A 20,553-nucleotide genomic window follows, 5' to 3' on the forward strand; every position below is an offset into this window, starting at 1 on the left:
AACTTTCTGTATTTTCATGAGAATCAGTCTGAAGATCATTTCGCCTGTTTCGCCTCTTTTTCCGCCACTGATATGCAATTTATTTCTATTTACACTCTTCTTACGCGCGACTGACCCGCGATGGAGGGGAGACCTTATCGGGCTCCCCAGTCGCTCGGCCTGAACGCAACACTGACTTCGTCAGTCTCTTGAGATCACGAAGTCAGTAACAGTGCAAAATGGATTATACTTGCTCTTTGTCATCTGAGTGTTACAATTTTGCAGAGGCAAACCTAAATGAGACACCGAATGAACGTGCTGATGCTCTGGCTAAATTGTGCACGTGGATAGACGAGAACGCAGAACTCAATGTTGAAAGAGACACGGTGCATTTGCTGTATTTCCTACGTGGGGCGAAGTTTAATATCGAGAAAGCGAAAGACAAAATAAAGAGGTAAATTTTACGCTTGACGCAAAAATTAAGTTTGCATTATACTGTAATTCGTCAACTCGAAAGCATATGTTTCGGTCATTATCGCAGGTGATAAGTCAGCATTACTTAAAGTGTTTTCTTTTTAGAAGAGTGTCATTTTTTCTATACACAATAGCGTGATTGAACTGTTTTCTTTCTTGCATTTCACACACAACGACAAGCAAATAAATATTAAACTTCGCAAATTGCGGATTATTTTATAACTTATGTATAATCGTACTCGACTATATATGTAGGTTATGCATGTAAATAAAAGCAAAACAATTCTCTTAATTACAGAAACGCGCCAAAACATATTGAATAATTTTGTTAACAAATATTCAACAATGAGTAATTATACAAAACGCCATTCCCATTCCAGATTTTATCGCATGAGAGCAGAGAGATCTGAGTGGTTTTCCAACCGGAACCCTTTCCACCCTGAATTGGATGAACTCCTGAAAATCGGCGTGTGCTTTCCCCTAAGAGAACGCGATGAGCACAACCGCCTTGTTGTAGTGATTCGAACGGGAGCTCACAATCCTCGAAAGCAGACCCAAAACGATGTTCTGAAAATCTGCAAAATGCTCATTGACTTGGCGATACGTGCAGATGAGAGCATCTCGATCTATGGAGTGTCTGCGGTATTAGACATGACCGGAGTTACGCTAAGTCATGCTCTGCAGCTCACACCAACGATCATAAAACGAACCGTCGAGTGCTGGGAAACATATCCCTGCCGTGCTCGTCGCATGGAATTCGTCAATGCTCCAGCTCACGTGCATGTGATCCTGAACATCTTCCGCAGTTTCATGAGTTCCAAGCTCAAGGATCGCGTCTACGTCACCAAGGGATTGCCCAAGAATAACGAGAACCTTCCGGCCAATTTGGGCGGACATGGGCCCAGTTATCAAGAACTGGCCGTTTATTGGCGAAAGAAAGCTCAAGATAGTGCAGACTGGTTCGCTCGAAATGAGCAATACAAGATGACAATATAGAGCTCGTGGCAATTTATCCGTGTGTTATCAATTCTCTCGAGCTCGCATATTTCTCACCACGTGCTCGTGCAGCAGAGTCCTCTGGTTGATCGCCCAAACGAAGTCCAAGTGGTTGAACTCCATCATGGACACCAAGTGCTTCACCCTCACATTCGGCAGTCGCCTGAAGAGGAGATCAACATCCTCCGGAGCGGCCAGCCAGTCATTGAAACTGTGGTACATATAAACGGGGGCTGTGACGCGCTGCAGCTGATATTGAGGAGGCGTGAGTTGTCCGTAGTGCACTTGGTTCATCACTGGACCGTGATCATACTGGCGGAAGATGCGGGATCTCGTCACTTGTCCGAAGTGAATCATTTGTCGCGTTGAAGCACCGGCTGGAGAGTGTCCGTTGATAACAGGAAGCATTGTCTACCATTCAGAAAGCAATAGTAAATCATTTATGATAGCCAGACAATTTTTTCAACTCACTGTGTTCAGTTCGGCGGAATTGTATCCTGCCAAGAGGAAGATCTCATTGTAGCACATCGACTGAGTCGGAGCACCATCGCGACACTCATCTTGTCCTCCGACTCTGTTCATCTGATCCGTGGGCGCAAAATCGTGCACACCCATGACTTGCAGAGCCATCGTCGTCGTTGTGAGCCACATAACCAGTCCGTTGACGTAAGGACTTCTCGTGTGATGCATATAAGCAGCTGGAGCCAGTGCTTGCATGGACAAAATCCTACTGTTATAGGACGGCACTTCTGACGCCATCACCCAGAAAACCGTCGTTCCTTGCGAGTGGCCAATGTAGTGAATAGCACTGCGACCCGTAATCTGCACGATGTAATCGATCTTCGCTGGCAGATCTCTTGTTCCGATCTCATGCCAAGTGAAAGCCCAAAAAGTCGACAAATTGGGATTCAAACTGGTGTGACGTCGCGAATATCTATTCCCGCGAGCGTTTCCCATCCAAACGTCGTAGCCCAGGTCATGAAGCATGTATCCCAGACCCACATTAGGTCCCATCAGAATCCAATCAGCGGAAGAGCTGAGCATACCATGCATAAGAAACACAACATGCTTTCCCGGGTTCGGGATGCGATGCAACTCCAAAATGTATCCATCCTCAGTGGTTACGATGTGTGTCTCTGCAGGGTATCCATATTTCCTTAGCAATTCGGTCGTAGTTAAGCGAGAATCTTCAAGAATGTCATCACAGACCACAAGAACACTCCCGAATAGTATAAGAAAGAAACTCAATTTCATGTTACCTCACTGACGGTCACTCATTTAATAAGTCCATTTCTTATGAATTCGTCACAATTTAAGACTGCTTCTGGCAAATAAATCTGCTCATAAATATCATTCTGAGGGACTTAAAATCAAGCTAGGGCAATAATTTAGAGAGGGAGCGAAAGAGAATGACTTTCTTTATCGTTCACGTGAAGTTGGAACTTTGATCCAGCACACTCCGGGAGCACTCCGTCCTGCAAGTAAAGGGTGAGGAGGAGGGCTTATCATGTGTTTTCGCCAGATACTGGAAGCATTTTCACAGATTTTACCTTGATAAGAGAATTGGCCTGATAGCAGACTTGATGTTATCATAGACGCTAGGATTGATAAGCTCTTGAACTTTTAGGATACTGTTCGAAGCATTCAGTGGCCGCGGAGAAGAGCGAATGGGAAGACTGCATTGGGTGGCAAAATCCTCCAGAAACCGTTCACGAACGTAAATGAGAGGTTGGATGACTCTGACAGCATTATCACTGTAAAATTCAATGCGTAGATTAATATTTAGCCACAAAGTTTATAGTAAAGCCACAAAATTACCCAGAGCAAGGGCGCATCTCAAAGGTGTTTAGCTGCCCTTTCGTCAGAAGCGACACGAGGAATTCCTCAGCCAGATTATCTAACGTGCTGGCCAGGGCGATCACGTTGTACTTGCACTTCTGAGCTGTACTGCAGAGTTTTGAAGGGATATCACTGGCTTCTGTTGAAGAGTTTAGAATAATCATGCGGAAATTGCAAGTGTTGCAGAATTTCTTTACCTTTCTGGTCGTAGATGTAGTTTATGCCCAAGTCTCTCAGATACAACATCAAGACGCGAGGATCAATTTCTGAGCTACCGAGAGTACAAGCTGCAATGGTCAGCTTGAGATTTCGAATCTCAGAGAATTGATGAAGAATATGAAGAAGACACAGCGAAGCACTACTTCCAGAGACTCCCACTAAAACCTGGTCTCCAGCCTTTAGCATACTAAAGTCCTCAAGAGCCTAATAGACGCACAATAAAAAATTGATCCAAAATTAAATGAACATACAATCGTGGGAAAAGATTTTGTTGGGTTTAGAGAGGGAACAATGCGGTTAGAAGTCAACGCAATTACAAATATTACTTTATTCAAATATTACAGTCAAATTTAAATCCATACATTTATTTTGGCCAAGAAGAAGTGTTAATAAAGGGCTCTACAAGATGGACACTGAAAATATCAAAATATTTGCGGTATTTGCAAGGTACAATATAGCTTGGAAAGAAGACATTTCTGAGTTTTTTTCAGCAAGAAATTTACTTATTTACTCTGTTATTTCTCACTTTAAAAAATATTTGAAAAAATCGCGTATAATTTCTATACTTTCCAATATCAATTTAAAAAGAAAATAGTCTACTTATAATACTAAATTCAATTTTTCACAAATATTCCTTCAGTGAAATGATTTTTTTCAACAAAAGAAGTGATATTAAATTAGAATTCTATCTACACTACACAAACTACGACTCAATATAATTATAGTTTTTGGGATTATTTGTACCTAAAATCATTTTATAGATTAAATCCTACAATTTGAGCATGAAATGGTAAGCATTTGAAGAACCTTATAATTAACAATCTTGAGCAAGTCAGACTAGTTTTTGCTCCTCATTTTGGCACCATCGTGTTACATATTCACTTCCAACGCTATGTCTTCATCGGAAGGTTGGGTGAGAAATAGATCTACGGCAAAAAGGTGTTATTAATTGGATTCCACTTAGATTGGCATGCTCGTAAAGCAAACGAGAATTTCAAAAATTGCATTCTTAGTGGCGAAGCTGTTGGATTAATTCTAGACATTTCTAAAAAAATAGTTTGTGGTTATTTTCAAATATTACAGCGATACTCCAAGAAAAAGGGGTTAACATTTATCTAAAATTTAGGATTAACCTCAGCTGCTGAAGTCCAAATCTCCTTTGGCACATGATGCCACTTGTTGTCACACTTGTGATGGCCATTGGGTCTCTTGGCACACTTTTCATAGTCAGAATTTGTGGTGGAGACATTTGCTGGAAGCTTTATGTCCAAATTTCTTAATTTCCTGCCAAATGTTCCCGGAGGATTTTCCATGAATTTGAATTCCGTCTTCTCAGGCACATTTGCTGGCACGGAATTAGTCCTAAGAGTTGCAGATGAAGAAAATTGATGACATTCAAATATACAATAAAGTCACGCAATTAATCTCCCTTACCTGAGGCCTGTTGATGGATGACTGTGTCTCACGCGGATCTCCTCAGCTTCGGTGAAGCACATGTTGATGCCAGAGTCATGAGACGCGGTGTTAGTGGGATCAATGAGCTTGGAAATCGTTCCCGTGTAGGGACAACTGGGCGTTGAGGTCTCAGGACTCGAAGCAGTCGGCTGATGCCACCCAATCGCCGAATTCGGCCGTGGGAATGACTCGGATCGCTTCTTGAAGCAATCTGTGCAGAATTGATTATCACCACCACTCGAGGCGTCGCTCGCTTTGCCGTGGACGCCTTCTTGAGAGCCTTTCTTGCGCATCGTCACACCAGAATCAGTGTGCTCCTCCATCACAGTGTTGTACGCTTCCCTAATCTCCGACTTCACCTCACTGGCCATCTCCTTGGAGAATTCCTTAAGATACTCCGTGACATCGGACACAGACACCGAATCGCTCTTAGTGTGTTCTGAGCTCGAATTGTACATGGACACGCTCAGGGAGTTCATGTCCACAGATTCCGAACTCTCCAGGACGTCCTCCACCTTGGAAATCACCTCTCGAATCTCTGATTTGATTTCTGTCGCCAGCTCTTCGGTCACCTCCTTGACATATGCCTGGATTTCTTCAGTACATTCATTAAAGCTATAAAGAGAATGATTTGAAATTTCAGTTCTAGGAATTGCAGAATATCACGAAAATGTCTTATTTATCTCTCACACGAGATATTTTCCATACTTATGACCTTAATTTCACATCAGAATAAAAGTCAAGATCATCATCTTGTGCAATATCATCACTCATTAGGTTGACTACAGATATCAAAAATATGCAGACTATTTACAAAAGAAATCAAAACGCCTCAAACCATTTTAGTTGCGTTATAAGCAAGATTAACTTAAAACTCTCTAAAAAGAATGCATTTTGAGACCAATGTGCAAACCTCATCGGATTAAGGGATTTCCTACCATCATTCTGAAATCCATTAGCAAACAAGTGCAGGGGATTTTCGCAGAAGAGAAAATCACATTTTAATATCAATATGAGAGCCTTTAGCATTATCTAATGCGGCAATTTTCACATTCATCACCGCACTAACTCTGTAATCTCCATCCGTGAAATATTTACACTTGCACTTGAGCTCAATTAATACGTGACAGCGATGTTATCTCACCTTCCACTCTGCGACAAGTTCTGAAGACTAGGTGTGGGTGATGCATTCTCTGATGATGAAGCTGTGTTAAATAAATCTGTTTGACTACTGCAAGAGCAGACACGCTGACGTCTCTTGGCTCCATTTGCCTGCTGCTGGTCGGGCGCGAGGCCCAAATGAATGCGCGTCTGCGGGCTCAAGGCAGGCACAGATCCCCAACTATTACATCTACTTCATTATCACATTTTGCGAATGAGTGAAATGGCATGAAAATAGAAGAGTCATTTTAGTCACCAAAAAATTTGTCAAAGCCAAGATTATTTCTATTTAGTCACTTTTCAATGGGAAATGCTCTGCGTTTGTGAATAAATCGTTAAGGCTACAATTTTTTCTTCTTCAAATTCTACTCTACTGCGCTTCAACCTTACAAAAGTGCCTCCCCCACCTTTTCTATGTGCTCCATTCATGCTACGCTAAAAGACATTATTCACGAGTAGAGAGGCTGTACTTTTTATTCACTATTTAGTGAACAGAGAAGCCTTGCCTTTGAAGATTGATTTTAAATTTTTTATGAATAAATACATCATTCATATGTCCCTGAAACTACTGAGACAATTCAAGTTTACACCTCTCTCATGTAAAACAACACTTTCTCGAATGCGATTTTACTATTATTATTTATTGCCGAATGGACTAGATGTTTATTCGAAAATCTTTTATTTTAGAACACGCGCCAAACAACTAGAATGAGGTGATTTCGGACCTTTCAAGGTAATTTAAATCAATCCCACGTTGGCAAACTACATAACCATGACGCAACGATTCTATACAATCAATTGTTGAAGTTCTGAGTCAATATTCAAATTTCTTGCAAAGTGTTTTCGGCGTTATAATCGAATGTACGGCGAGTGATTACAAATAGATTGAGTAATTGGCTCTTCGTTCACTTGAAAGCCACTCAAAAACTTCTACGTCAATTTTCTCCACCTTCTATACACTCCTAATCAGTGATCAATAATTTCTCTTATATTTTAAACAGGATTTTGAACAGAAAAAAAAACCAATGAACGCTTCCAATAATATGCAACACTTCACCTTTCAAGTGTTCCGTACTTCTCAAGTTTCCCCAGAAGGAAATGAAGCGAAAAAGTGGAGAGAATTCGCACGTGTTTCAAAAAGCACTTCTTCTTTCATGGAGTGCAACGTCAAAAGAAAAAGAATAGTAAAATCTCGAGAAAGTCCTTCAGCAGCGTCACTGTGAAAAATCGATATTGGCTGATTAAGAGAAATAGCAAAGCGTAATTTCATTTGCGTGAAATTATTTTAATAGACAAGAGAGACTCGATAAATTGCATATTCATGAAAGGCGTGAATATTCATCAAGTGCGAAGAATAAATTGAGAACAACTATAGGCTTTATGTTCTTTAGAGTGTTTTGACGACAAACGCAAATTCTACAGCACAAGATAAAGCTCACATTTTTTTACGACTTCTTGACGAACAGAAATCGCTCTTTCTTTCTTTCCACTAAACCCTCAGCTTTCACAATAAACTTCATTCAATTCACATGGCTTTTATCAGACATTTCGAATTGTCAGATAAGTTAAGCAAATATTTATGTGTCTCTTGAGAACAAACAAAGTCCTCTTCAAAAGATTCTACACTTTTTCCTCGTGCATTTCACAAAACAGAGGATTTTCCTGATACCGCGCCCCGACGGGGGGAGAGATTCGAGGCAAAGGCAAATAAAATTGCAATGTAAATACACTTATTGACTAATATCCACACGCGAAAGAAGCGAATGTATATACGAGACTTTTCGCAGGAGCCATTCACAAGGGAACCTACCTATTTCTGGAAGGAGTGCCACCCTCATTTGCTATTATATTCGTTATCCTCTGTGATCCGAAATTTCCTATTGTCGTTACCTCTCCGCCAAGGGAGAAGCGCACCATGGGTGGAGACACACATTCTGGGGTTTTGCCATCATTCGTCGGATTTACTGGATACGGTGAAGATTGATGACGCTGCAGAGGTATCTGAAGTGGTGATATTGGAAGACTTCGATTTCTCAGACTTTTTATATCCAGTGCTGACAGACTATTATGACGATGGATAAATAGCAGGGCGGGCGCTTCTGAAACTAGAGAGACGGACAATTAATTTCCAGGGGCGTGCCTGTGAAGCTACATGTGCTTCGATTGTACTGTTTTTGACTCAAACCCAATATACATTGTTCAGAATTTACAAAAGGTTATGGTTGAGTCTGCTAGATAAGATAGCTGTCTGATAATACTTAAGTGAGCAAACAATTGTTATTATTATTACCAATTATTTAACTCTTAAGTCAATTTTGAATTATTATTCGCCACACCGGATATAACTTGCAGACACAAGTTTCATAATCACTGTCATAAATTAATTAGCTTGCACAGACTTACTGTTGTTGGGATCGAATGGCACGATGTTCTTCACATTCTGTGAATTCCCCAGCAGCAGCTCGTGGGCTTCGCCAGGCAGCATGTACCATCGCAGAGGTTCAATGCTGTCTCGCAGCCTCACCACCAGCTTCTCCGACTTCGAGGCCTTCTGGGCCATCTTGCGCGCTCTGTTGAAGATGCATCTGGCCGTGTGCAGGCAATCCGGGTAGTTTTGCGGAAAAGTGCCCGGCCCCGAGATTCGACGGTCAGAGAAGAGCATCCGACCGTCGGTATAGCGTATCGCCCCGAGCCATTTTCTCTCCTTGGCCAGCGAATTCGAGTGGTGTCTCCACTCTCCCGTCTCCGGATCACACTCATACTGTGGCAGCAGCTTCCACGCCTCCGTGGCCACCATCTTTAGTGCCTCTAGAATAAATCCAGTCTCCTGCTCCGACATGAAGTACGTGAGGGAGATGCGAGTATATCCAGGGCGCAGTTTCTCATTGTCATCCTCTGTCAAGATGCGCTCATACTCTATGGAGAACTTATCGGAGATACCAATTTCCCTGCCAATGTGACTCTCAGCTGTGGCTTGAATGCCAAACACGTCATTGAGCACGGCCACGATGAATCGATGATGGAGAAATGCGCCCCGGGGGTGTTTCACGAGGAAGCAAATGGTCGGAAGTCGCTTGGGAGTCATCCCCGGCGGTCCAAGCAGTATAATCTCCGGAATTGTGCGAATGTGCGATAAGATTTGCCTACAAGTACGTGCCGCAAATTAATATCATGCCGCTCAGATTTATACATTGTAAGTTAATGCGTTTAGGCATGCACACTTGCAGAAGAGATATATTGCAATTTTCAGGCAATTAAGAAGAATGTGTCACAATATTGCCCATTTTCCACACCAAAAGGCTCACACGAGCTTCCCGAGCTAAATTGAGAATGATTTATATTGTCTCTAAACTGCTTTGATGATTTTCCGGGGTGAATTAGTAATATTGAGGAAGTTATTCCTCGAAAATTGAAATGAGCATCACAAGCAAGCATCATTGAGACGTGACTATACTTTCCTCACCTCTGTGCCAATTTCTTAAATAACAATAAAAAAACAACACTGCGTATATGTATAATCAAATGCCTCTTTTAAAATTGTGGTGATAAAGTGACAGAGTCACTTCGTTGTACTTTTCCATAGAAATATAGCTTGTAATTTATTCTCAATAACCGACAATAAAGTGGAACTCGCGAAAAACATATAGGCATCGTCAATTGAAGCTGTAATAATGTCTTAGACAAACCACAGATTATAAATAGTTTTGCATCATCGTACAAAATAAGTACCATTCCCCTTGTTAGCCATAAAAATTGCAGAAAGGCATGAAATGCAAGTGCTCTTAACGAGAAACCAACACTCGCCAAGAGCGTGCAATTGTCTTAAAGAACCCATTTCCAATTTAAATCGCAATATAACTTTTCCGTAACTAATTAGGCCAAATCCTCTACTCACTTGCATATTTTCTCCTGTCTGGTCATAATTGATTGTATGCCGAGGGATTCCTTGAGTTGAATAGCCAGCCCGGCTCGAATAGCTCCAATTACACCCAGACTATTGTATGGCATATTTGAATTTGTCAATAAGCACCGCTTTATCACTGCAATCCCTGAAAGGAGTGACACAGAAAGAGCGATTACTTCAATTATCTCTCTCAATTTCGGTAAATATTTGTACTCACCCGGTGCCTGAACTCCGCCAATGAATTTGTTCACGTTGAAATAAATGACATCCTTGGCGGCTCCAGGTAGCTGAGGATTCATGTTCACTTCTGAATAGGGTGCCACCATGCTGTAGTCCCACATCGCGAGGGCTCCGTACTGATGGAGAAGTATTGTCGTGGCCACATCGTCCGTGAGAATGCCCGTGAGGCGCGAGGCGGCCGAAAAAAATCCCACAAGCTGCCGCTGGCTGTTCACATGGCTGGACAACTTCTTCTCCAGATCCACGAGGTCCAGGAATCCCTCGCGATTCTTCGAAACCTTCACAATCTGAAATGCATTACGCGTTATGAAGGGCAGTCTTACGTAATCTGTGGATTTTCCACCAACATTGCATTAAACGCGCGTTATTATTCTTCCACTACATTTAATAATCTCGATAACGAAATGGGGTCAACGGTTGTGAAAAGCATCCCATATCTATAAATTTCATTTAATATGAGCACTTTGAATAAACTGAGAATGCGACACTGTGAAGCTTCAGAGAGAAAATGTATTGATTTTAGTTTCAATTCCTACAGACTCAATATGGTTCAATTTTATCACTATTGCATGCTATTCTATAAAATGTTTGAAAGCTAACCTGAGCTCCTGAGTCAATCCACGGCTCCAGACTCGTCGCAGGCTCACAAGTGCTGACAAAGAGCGTTACTTGCTCTGCGGCTGGCGACGAAAGAGATTTGTTGATGCACTCCGTGAGAACTTTTTCACTTTCATTGTACAAGTTGATTCTATTGTTAAGTAGAGTGAGAACAACTTCGACGGGACTAGAGTGCGCCCCATCGCAGAGAATCACTTCATCATCAGTCGATGCATTTACGGCGGACTTTATAAGATCTCTCGCTTCATTGCTTAAAATAGAGGCGACAAGCGCGAATTAATATCTACTACACAGCAAAGGCCATTGTAGGAATGATAATGGAGGATTTTCTGGCAATTGAAATACTCACTTGTACAATTTCGATTGTAATCCGGTCACAGTGGATGTGCAATTAATATCACCAAGCATCGAGAGTGCCTCTTTGTTGACGTAGTCTTCGAAAAATTGCAAGGACTTGCCAGAAGACGTGTAATTCGCGTACACCACTGAAAAAAGAGAGAAAAAATTCTCAATGCAATTGTAAGAGTCATTTCCAAAAATTGACGCGCATTTATTCAAAACAGCCACGCATATTCGACATACGAAACTCCAAGGAGTTTACAAGAAAACGGCAACTTTCATAAAAACTATAGTTTTGCATTAGATCAAAAGTTTGTTTTGGCCAAAATATAATAAGCCGAGAATATGCCAGTGACTGATACACGTTCTCCCGCTAGAACAATGAAACAATACATAAAACACGCTGCAACAATTCTGGCGCTGGTCCAAGAAAAATTTGAGAGCAATTGAAATTCAGCCAAAGTCTATCGGTGAAACTAAAATATGTCAGATGAGTTCATGACGATTAATTCACCAAAGATATTTCAAATATTAAAGGTTAATGTTTGTCAATGTTTTCTACGAAAACAATCCTACACGAGGAGTGTTTGCGTGACTTTGCAGAAGAAAATTTTCCTCTCAAGAAATCACTTTCAATTTAGGCTCACCACAAATCCTCGGCTCTTCCGTCTTTCTATCACAAGTAATTTTCCTCACTCCCGAAAACTGATGGAAAACACAAATTTAAGGGGAGTGCGGATGGGAGTGGAAAAGAATTCGGTGCGATTGAGGAATTCATGTGGCGAGTAAACAAAGAATCGAGAACTTTGGTGCTTCAGTGCAAAATGGTCGTAAGTAAAAAATTGAGATATGAACGTATTTTTCAAAAATTCAAAGTCAAGCAGATCAGTGAAATATACAGGGTGTGCAGCAACTCACGCCAATGAGACTTTTTTTGTGAAATGAAAGGTAAACGAGTGGCCAATTTGCAGTCATTGAATTAGCAAATTGGTCAGTAATTTAGTGTTTCCTCAATTTTGCATTGCATGTACAATTTATCGACGTACCGTCCAATAAAAATACTTCAACTGTGTTTACCCTAAGACTACACATTCCTCAAATATCCAGAATACTCCATATGAATGATCACATCTATGAAAAAAACGTTCGAGAAACAATTCCAAAGCTGAATTCCATCCAAATCAACTTTGTAATTTCCCGATCTACAGTTACATCTTGAGGTTTCAATTAAAACAACTTGTTGTAGAAAAAAAAATTCACGACAAGCTTGCTGGGGCGTTGAACTGGTGAAAATGTGCTAAACCTTCACAAGAGTCATTTACGTTGCGGCTCTCCACGTGTCTTATCTGCCACTTTGGAGTCGATGGCTGACGTGATTGCCTCTCGGCGATCGAGAGTTTTCTTCCGAGCCGGGAAAAGCTGTGGTCTCACGCCTGGATGCTGTGCATGTTGGCCATCCTTCGGCCTTTGGCAAACAGAGTCCCACTGAATTGGCTGTTGAAATAAATCTCTGACCTCGCTTATCAACTTGCGAATTCTCTGATTTTGCACCACGATTCACCCTGTCGAGATATTTATACGCATGTGTATGTCCGAAATGAAATGTTCATATATCGCTCAACAAATGCTATTTTTATCGGACTTTGGATGTTTGTTTGACTATAATTTAGTGCCGCAAACTATGCCCAATTAAAGGTCCAAAAGCTATGACGATCGAGCAAATAGCCTGTCACGAAAAGACGCAACGAGAAGGAAATTTTGCGCTGTAAACAATCCCAATAGAATTCCTGCTTTTTTGTGCAGTGGCAGCTGTAAAGTGGACAAAATATTGGACAGCTTTAAATCCAATTCGTCGTCGCGAAAATCTGCCACAGTAACTAATAGTTTCCTCAAACGCCCTATGATTCTAGTTCGTATCATATTAATTTTTCTGCTCACTCTCTGCTGGCTATTTGCCAGATATTATTGCCGCTCTAATGAGATATCTTCATAACAGAGCTATATATTTTTCCACATACACAAAAGTAGACACGTATTTTGATTTAAAATAAACCATTAAAAATTTATTTGCTCACAAAACTTCCCACAGTTGTGTACATTTTCTACACCTTATGTACAAGCTAAAATTCATTAAATCTCCGCCATCGCAGCGAAATTTTTCGACACATACATTATACACGTGTAACAATCATACAAGAAGGTCGTATTATACTACTTCGCCTATGTATTAATTCAATGAGTGACACTGAGAATTCACCGAGAGAGTTGACTGACATGATTAGTCGACAGAATCGAAAGTAATTGACGAAATTGCCATTATTCATGAATTTTTTACAGGCACGCTGAATTTCCATGCTCGCACGAACGCAAAAAGCGTGCCGCCCAATTCATTTTCAGCTCCACATTTGGCAACTCATTGTGATGAGATTCGAGTGAAATAATAATTTGTCTCAACACACAAAGTGAGATCACTCAAATACGAGAGTTCTTTTCCGAAAACCGAAAACTTATCAAGCCAAAAACATTATAAGCAAGCCTAAACAACAGCAATCATATTCATAGTCTCAGAATAAACAAGAATGATTTACGGGAGAGTAAAGAGAGTATAAAAGAGTGCTGAAAATTATTTAATCGGTGTGAGATAACTCGAAAAAAAAATTGAGATTCAAGTTTAAAAATAGCCAATTGTTTTTGGGTAAACAACAAATAAAATCAACTGAGTCAGTGCGTTATAAAACACCATCGTGAAATATTGGAGTTATTACTTTGCAATATTGCAACATTCGGGAAGTGTCTTCGGGGGTAATAGTAAAATTGAAATTTGTCAGGTTCATTGACTCATCACAAAAATAGCACACAGAGACAACACTTTATTAATACTACATGTTTTTACTCAAGAAACCGGAAAAAAATTCGTCGATTTTCCGCTTCTTTTTGTCAAAATAGTGATTTCTTTAGACAAAAAATAATAGAGAACACATTCAAAAATAAAAATTGAATAAAAAATTTCTCTCTGTGCTAAACTGATATGCTTCATGCTGGCTATTTTCAGCGCATAGTCACGCATTAGTGGCTTTTTTCTCAAGTCTCCTCCCGCCGCTCGGGGGAAAATGTCCTACACAATGTGATGTGGAAAAAATTAAAAATAATTGAATTCTCTTAAAAAGCGACAAGACATTTTGGCAGAGATCAAAAGTAGGTTTTATGGATGGTTTTAGCTTTGCGTGGAACCACACGCACACGAGTTGAGTGAAATGTGTGTCCTATATAAAATGATAAAACTTTTAACGAAGAAAAAACACATCACAAATAGTTAAAACAACTTTACATAAATGATTTGGCAGAAAAGGAGTGTATCTTGTTTTCAAAACACGGTATATAAAAATATTTATAAGAGTTTTTTGGGAGACACCAAATACGATTGAGATGATGTTAATGTATTAAACCAGATTATGCTATTTTCACTCTTAAAAAACAGGTTGTGGGCACAAGACTTAAAATACGATAAGGATTAGGTTACCTAATATCACAGTATTATTAATGATTGTGGCATTTCTTCTTCGTTCTTCCTTTTTTTCTTCTTCTAAAGCGTGTTTCTCGAGACAGGCAGAATTCCCAATGACGTAAGGATATTCTTTCTGGTTAAAAAGCCATAGTTAAATCTACAGTCCTGAAGAACTTATTGTGAATTTGTAAGCTGATAGCAATGTCTTTACATAAAGTCATGGCATCGCATTGCATTTGTGACTCTTATTAAATGTCTTTTGTTTTGTGTAATTGATGCGCCTTTTCCGCATGAATCACACATTTTGATGAGTAAAGCAGATGATTTGAAAATTCTTTCTGTAATTAACAGGCGATACCAAACTAACTCGCAATGTCATTTTCAATTGACGCTCATCGGCTTTTTGCGTAATTCAAACTAAAGCTAACAATTAATCTTTTCACTTCATATGCCCAAAAATACATACAACGTCATATCGCAAGTGCAACAAAACAGTGCACACTTTGCTATAATTTTAAACAAAATCATGTCAGAAAGTCATAAACTCTCGCTATTGCTGAGAGATGTGCGCTTTTGTGATGCCTCGGACTGGCTATTGCATTGTAAAAGTCCGATGTCTCTCTTTCATTGCTCCACATTTTCATGACAAGTTCATCATCGTGAGAGAACAGTTCTCTCGCCACATTTTCAACTCATGTAAACCCCGTCCAATGCCCAGCCGTCTCTGGGCATCTTTTGCGGTCTCTGTTCCTGACCCTAAAGACCACTTTATTGGTAAACACTATGGTCGTCGATAAGTCTGTCGAATCTCTGGTATTTGCAATGAGTCGAGTTCAAAGGGGTTACATTGGCGCGATTTGAGTGCTTTTTTTCTGCTTTTTTCGGCTAGAGCGAATTGCTTTTTGCCAAATATTGGCCCGGTGATGAGGAGGCAGTGTCCGTCATAATGGAATTTCGACAGGGAGGAAGATAGAAGAGCTCTCAGATGGAACATATTTTCGGGCGTGCCAAATTTAGACTCGTCACAAGAGAGGCGAGAGTCTGAATGAAAAATCATAGAGTGAGGAAAAGTGTGAACACGTGGAAAATGAAATGATATTTCGTACATGTGCGTCCAAGCAGATGAATGTGCCGAACAAATTTCAATTAGCACTACTCCACTCGGTACATCAGAATCATCAGACCCCACACTCGTGTCGATATTGCGCATGAACAAGTGGAAGAATACTCTGTGTCACTTGCATCGGTAATAGTTTTACACTGCAATTAAATTGCTGCACATTCGCACTTAAGTATCAAGCTCGGTAATTTTCCTCTTCGTAACAAAGCCTCAAGTTAGAAAATTGAAATCACCCGTCTTATTCGTCGCTGCATTTCACATGTCGCGAAAGACGAAAAGCGTAATTTTTTTTGTTGTTGCTATTATGACGAAGAGAAAGAAATGTACACCGCGAATGATAAGAGTGAATAAATAAAATGTGTCACCCATAAACACGAGTCACATAATCTAGAAAATATTATGTTTGGTAAAACGCGACACGCCAATGCATTGCGAGTTTCACATATGTGCATAGGAATGACGTTGTATGCAAAAGGCGGAGACAAAGAAAAAATGCGATAATTAATCATCAAATTGCCGCTACTTAATAGCCCATGAACACACCGTATTATGCATCTTAAGTGCAGCGGCTTTTTTTCTCCATCCCATACTTAATTCAATCCACTTAAGCAGTCGCCAGAGCTCAAAGTTCAGCATGTCGATCATTGGTGATTGTTATGCAAGTTTGTCTTCAATATATAGAGAGTCACAATATTTTTTGCTGCGACCCACTCGGCGAAACCCGCTGAATTTAGTGTAGTTGAACTCAAATTACACGCCGACAGACTTGAGACTCGCGAGACTCGGTGGAGACACAACTACTTTCTCAACCTTGGGTGAATTAGCATCAATTTCATGCAATTGCTGGGTATTATGGCTGTGCAGTTGTGCAAATATTTATCGAATATTTGACGAATATTCTTATCGATGTCACGGAATCTCCGCAACGAACCGGAAAAAGGCGGTACCATCCCAGGAGTTTGAAGACAAACAAGCAATAAAAAGTCTCTCTTCACCCCTATCATTCGCCCACTTGAGTTGGTTGAACAAGTGTAGTAAACATCTTATTAGGAGAAAAGGAAAACTGATACAATCTCGCGCCTACCAGTGATAAGAGCCATATATGAATTATGTAAGTCACGTTGCCGTTCGTGCAAGACTTTTTTGCTAATGCGTCATTTGACGAGGCCTTATCGCGCTGAAAATTGTCCACCAAGCGGATAAATTATTGCAGGCACAACACCATACAGTCTAATCAAGCATTTTCTATTCGGTATCGCACATGTTTTCATTTCAATAATGTCCATCTAACAAGTATTTATGTTTCAGGCCTGCAAAAATGAGTCAGTTTGTCATATTTTTTTCTCCATTTATTTTGAAATCCAATATGGAAAACAAATGTTTTATTGCTCGAAAGAAATTGCTAAAAGCGGAGAGAGAAAAAATTCATTGTGAGAGAAATAAAAAATGGTTTCATTCGCACATTTTTAAATTTACAAATACTGTAGTAAAAACTGTGCAAACAATCGACAATCCAAATAAGCAAGAGAGCAAAATTACACTGAGATGAAAACAATGTCTATGTATAATGAATATGTTAAGTTGTTTGCAAAATACTCGACAAATCGAAGCAATCTTTATTTTTCTCAGAAACATTGCCAATGAACAGGCCAATAAGAGTGAAAATCTGGTTTTTCTGGGCACTTTTTTGGTCACGTCGCATTCAATAAATCTAATGCTTAAGTTCAATGAAACTTCTAAAGCCACTCATACGAAACTCATTGAATAGATTCAGACACTCGATGAAAACTTGCAGTATTTTTTAGGCAAAAACCTTAAGAGATTCGTCGAGACATTCATGTATCATAAAGACAAGTTGTCGGAATATCATTAAAAAGGCCATATGCTGAAGCAACTATTGAGCTGCCAATAAAACAACACACGGCGCGTATTCAAGAGCCGAAGTAGAGCTCAACATTTTTATACAGAAGGTCAAAAGTGACGAACAACCGGCCGGAAAATTCGCTTTCTTTTTAACATTTCGAGATGTCTCATTTACTGCACACCCCCTTCAAGTTCTGACCCGATCTCTGCTGACCTTGGCTAAATAGGTTAATTGCACTCTGTCACACAGCCCAATGCCTTAGGACGGCGCTTCCTCAATGTAACAGTAATGATTTCGAGCCACTCTCGCGATGTCTCCAGTGATCGTCACTCGTATCGGCAGTGTACATAAAAACACTTTATTGCCAGTGTGGTGTCTTCGAAGGTGACCTTGGAGGCATTAAAACTTAAGAATGTCTCAAATGCCTTCACGCATGCGACCAAATTTCGCCCCGAATAGCTCAAGTGCAGAAAAAGAGTGCTTAAATGTCTCTAGCACGTTTCCAAAAACGAGAGTGATACGGAGGCACTCGAGAGCCATTTCACCCTATGGCCTTATCAGTACACTTTGTCTGGTGGAGTTTCAAAATCTCTCTCTCCCATTGATATTTGCCTGGTGGAAACTTACGAGCGCGCACACTTGATAATCTGTCGTGTCTGTTTCTCTGAAGACCTTCACCGAATCACGAACGCAAGTGTGTCTGAATTAAAAGCGTTTAGGGCATATATTGAGCGGAAAATGCTGTTATTGTGCAAGGAAAATTGCGGGAAAGGCGTGAATCATTCATTCAAATCACCTCTCTCAATTGCATGTGAGAGAATTTCATAGGAAATGTCAAAGTAAAATATCAAGTATGTCGAACACTTCGCCATTTCTTGAGAAAAATTTTCTATTTTGCCCCGCATAACTCTGTCAAGTCGACGTTAAAGCAGTATTGCGGTGAAAACAACAACTCAAGATTGGCTGTACTTTTATTAAGCACTGATTCACATGTTTTTCTAAATCATTTTGGGACATCAAAATTACCAAAAAGCCACCAAATTAATTCATTGAAATTCTATACTTGTTGAAAATTTCTCAGTTACAATCGATGTTTGTATATTAGCGCTGTAAAGCGATACATTAAATCTAATGAGTAGGAATCGAATTTATTTTGTAATTCTTCCCAGCATTGGTCTTTTTAATTAGTAATTTCCTCAAAATCATACTGCCAATGTAGAATGAATAATTCGCAATTGATGAAATCTTGCGTGGAAACCAACGTCGAAGTTGAATTTAATGAAACATTCTTAAAAAACATGTACTTCCGCAACAAGCGAGCACCCTTCTGGGGAAGGTGAGTCGCTATTGCCGCCATGATACTGTCTTCGCGCATATGACGCTCTTGCAAATAGCGTTCGTCAGTCATGCTCACTCTCAAACTTGGACTGAACAGCGTAGGACATTTATATTATGTATCTAATCAAAATCATTCATCTACATGGGAGATTTTTTGTGTACGCACAAATTGAGACGCGCTCACATTGAAAGAATTTTCGGTGGAGGAAGAAAAAAGAGAGACACGCAGATGTGTTATTTTTATATAAAAAGCCGTGTCGCGTGAATGTGCGAGCCTGTGAGAAAGTAATAAGACAAGGTTCCCTGTGGTTCGCGCTTAATTGCCGTTTAAAATTGCTATATGGCTTTTTGCATGATCTTAATTAGCCTTTATGAAGAATGTCATATTCACCTTTACGCCTGCCATATGGACCAAGAAATGCAGCTCCTTTGCCAATGACGTTGTCATCTATATACCGCGCGATCTTATTTATTTCTTCGACTCTCTTGTTTGAAGCTGAATGCCTTGACCTTGACGATAGTGTTCCAGATCCCAAATGCGAAGTGGAGATTGGTATTGGAAAATCATCATTCAGCGAGAGGCTTTTCATTCGACTAGTTTTCTTAAGACTCATAGCTAAACCGCTAGCCAACTATCATACGCACGACGCAATGTGTAAACACTCGCGAGGAAAAGTCTGTCCGCTTCTTCGTCTTTTTTTCTCTCAGTCCAAAGAAAATTATATATCACACCACTTGTAAAGTTTACGTAAAGTTTCTCGTCCAACAACACCACAATCACCAATTAATTACTGCTTTGTCACAGACGAATTGGAAAAAAGAAACGTGAAAAACACGAAAAGCTTATTCACAGAATTGTTGCTCTTTTTGTGGAAATTTTCAAGCACCACGCAAAACGCAGATAAGTGATATTTATTTATTGAACTGCAAAGCACGACTAGTCTGGCTCTCTAGAAGAACAGCTGATTGTGTAAATTCTCGAAGAAAGAAAAGAGTGGGAAAAATGAGTGGGACCGACTCAGGTTGCGCCGCTATCTTCACAAGCAAGTGGGAGGGAGATGCCCAACTGTATCTAGTAGATGAAATCGCTCATGGTTGAGCGAAATAAGTAGAGTCTCTGTGACAAAAACGGCAGAAAGAGAAGAAAATATAGCACTCACGGAGAGAGGAAATGTCGTGCCGTTTTGTGGTTACGATCAAACAGAGAATTTCCCAGCAATAAAAGCTTTATTGGACTTCGAGATGCTTATTTTGCCCTATTTATCTCCTTATTAGTGCGAAAGCGAAAAGGAATGCGCTCTTATCACATCGAATGGTCGTAATATCCATAAGAAAATTGCTCCACGATAAGATTTATGAAGAGCGAAACCACATTCAACTAGCATGCTTTATCTCACTTTCCATCCAATACTCATGAAAGCTCACTGAATAGTCATCTCTGTCGCACAATTATGCAAAAATACTAAGAGGGACGAACTGGGTGGAAAATTACCTGTGGAATT

At 40.2% G+C, this 20,553-nt stretch overlaps 3 protein-coding genes across 5 annotated transcripts; 1 reads left to right on the plus strand and 2 right to left on the minus strand.

Annotated features, from left to right (window-relative positions):
• Positions 1-85: 85 nt before the first annotated feature.
• LOC132258271 (retinol-binding protein pinta) lies at positions 86-1,548 on the plus strand. Its single transcript, XM_059755497.1, has 2 exons — positions 86-433; positions 834-1,548. The coding sequence occupies exons 1-2, from the start codon at positions 219-221 to the stop codon at positions 1,447-1,449; spliced, it is 831 nt and encodes a 276-aa protein (XP_059611480.1). The 5' UTR covers positions 86-218; the 3' UTR covers positions 1,450-1,548.
• LOC132258261 (lipase 1-like) lies at positions 1,477-2,703 on the minus strand. Its single transcript, XM_059755485.1, has 2 exons — positions 1,921-2,703; positions 1,477-1,860 (listed from the first exon to the last, which is right to left on the minus strand). Exons 1-2 carry the CDS (start codon positions 2,701-2,703, stop codon positions 1,477-1,479), a joined length of 1,167 nt encoding a protein of 388 aa, XP_059611468.1.
• A 107-nt stretch (positions 2,704-2,810) lies between these two features.
• On the minus strand, positions 2,811-20,195 carry LOC132258233 (uncharacterized). 3 transcript variants are annotated; one of them, XM_059755452.1, is made up of 14 exons: positions 19,443-20,189; positions 11,235-11,370; positions 10,868-11,135; positions 10,245-10,554; positions 10,019-10,172; positions 8,527-9,266; positions 7,934-8,228; positions 6,107-6,313; positions 4,942-5,577; positions 4,641-4,869; positions 3,486-3,711; positions 3,268-3,427; positions 3,000-3,203; positions 2,811-2,924 (listed from the first exon to the last, which is right to left on the minus strand). In XM_059755452.1, exons 1-14 carry the CDS (start codon positions 19,663-19,665, stop codon positions 2,876-2,878), a joined length of 3,837 nt encoding a protein of 1,278 aa, XP_059611435.1. In that variant the 5' UTR covers positions 19,666-20,189; the 3' UTR covers positions 2,811-2,875. The 3 variants fall into 3 exon arrangements, with proteins under 3 accessions (XP_059611435.1, XP_059611427.1, XP_059611443.1); XM_059755444.1 differs by having other exon boundaries at positions 6,107-6,316; XM_059755460.1 differs by lacking the exon at positions 6,107-6,313 and having other exon boundaries at positions 19,443-20,195.
• Between the last annotated feature and the right edge of the window lie 358 nt (positions 20,196-20,553).

Source organism: Phlebotomus argentipes, unplaced genomic scaffold, assembly GCF_947086385.1.
Source record: "Phlebotomus argentipes unplaced genomic scaffold, Phlebotomus argentipes genome assembly contig_6, whole genome shotgun sequence".
NCBI lineage: Eukaryota > Metazoa > Arthropoda > Insecta > Diptera > Psychodidae > Phlebotomus > Phlebotomus argentipes.

Coding starts and splice junctions, on each gene's coding strand:
- LOC132258271 (XM_059755497.1), top strand. CDS start 219: ATGGATTATACTTGCTCTTTGTCATCTGAGTGTTACAATTTTGCAGAG. Junction 434..833: donor GCGAAAGACAAAATAAAGAG/GTAAATTTTACG, acceptor TTCCCATTCCAG/ATTTTATCGCATGAGAGCAG.
- LOC132258261 (XM_059755485.1), bottom strand. CDS start 2,703: ATGAAATTGAGTTTCTTTCTTATACTATTCGGGAGTGTTCTTGTGGTC. Junction 1,861..1,920: donor ATTCCGCCGAACTGAACACA/GTGAGTTGAAAA, acceptor TCTGAATGGTAG/ACAATGCTTCCTGTTATCAA.
- LOC132258233 (XM_059755444.1), bottom strand. CDS start 19,665: ATGAGTCTTAAGAAAACTAGTCGAATGAAAAGCCTCTCGCTGAATGAT. Junction 10,173..10,244: donor TGGCGGAGTTCAGGCACCGG/GTGAGTACAAAT, acceptor CACTCCTTTCAG/GGATTGCAGTGATAAAGCGG. Junction 6,317..7,933: donor GGCACTCCTTCCAGAAATAG/GTAGGTTCCCTT, acceptor GTGATAATGAAG/TAGATGTAATAGTTGGGGAT.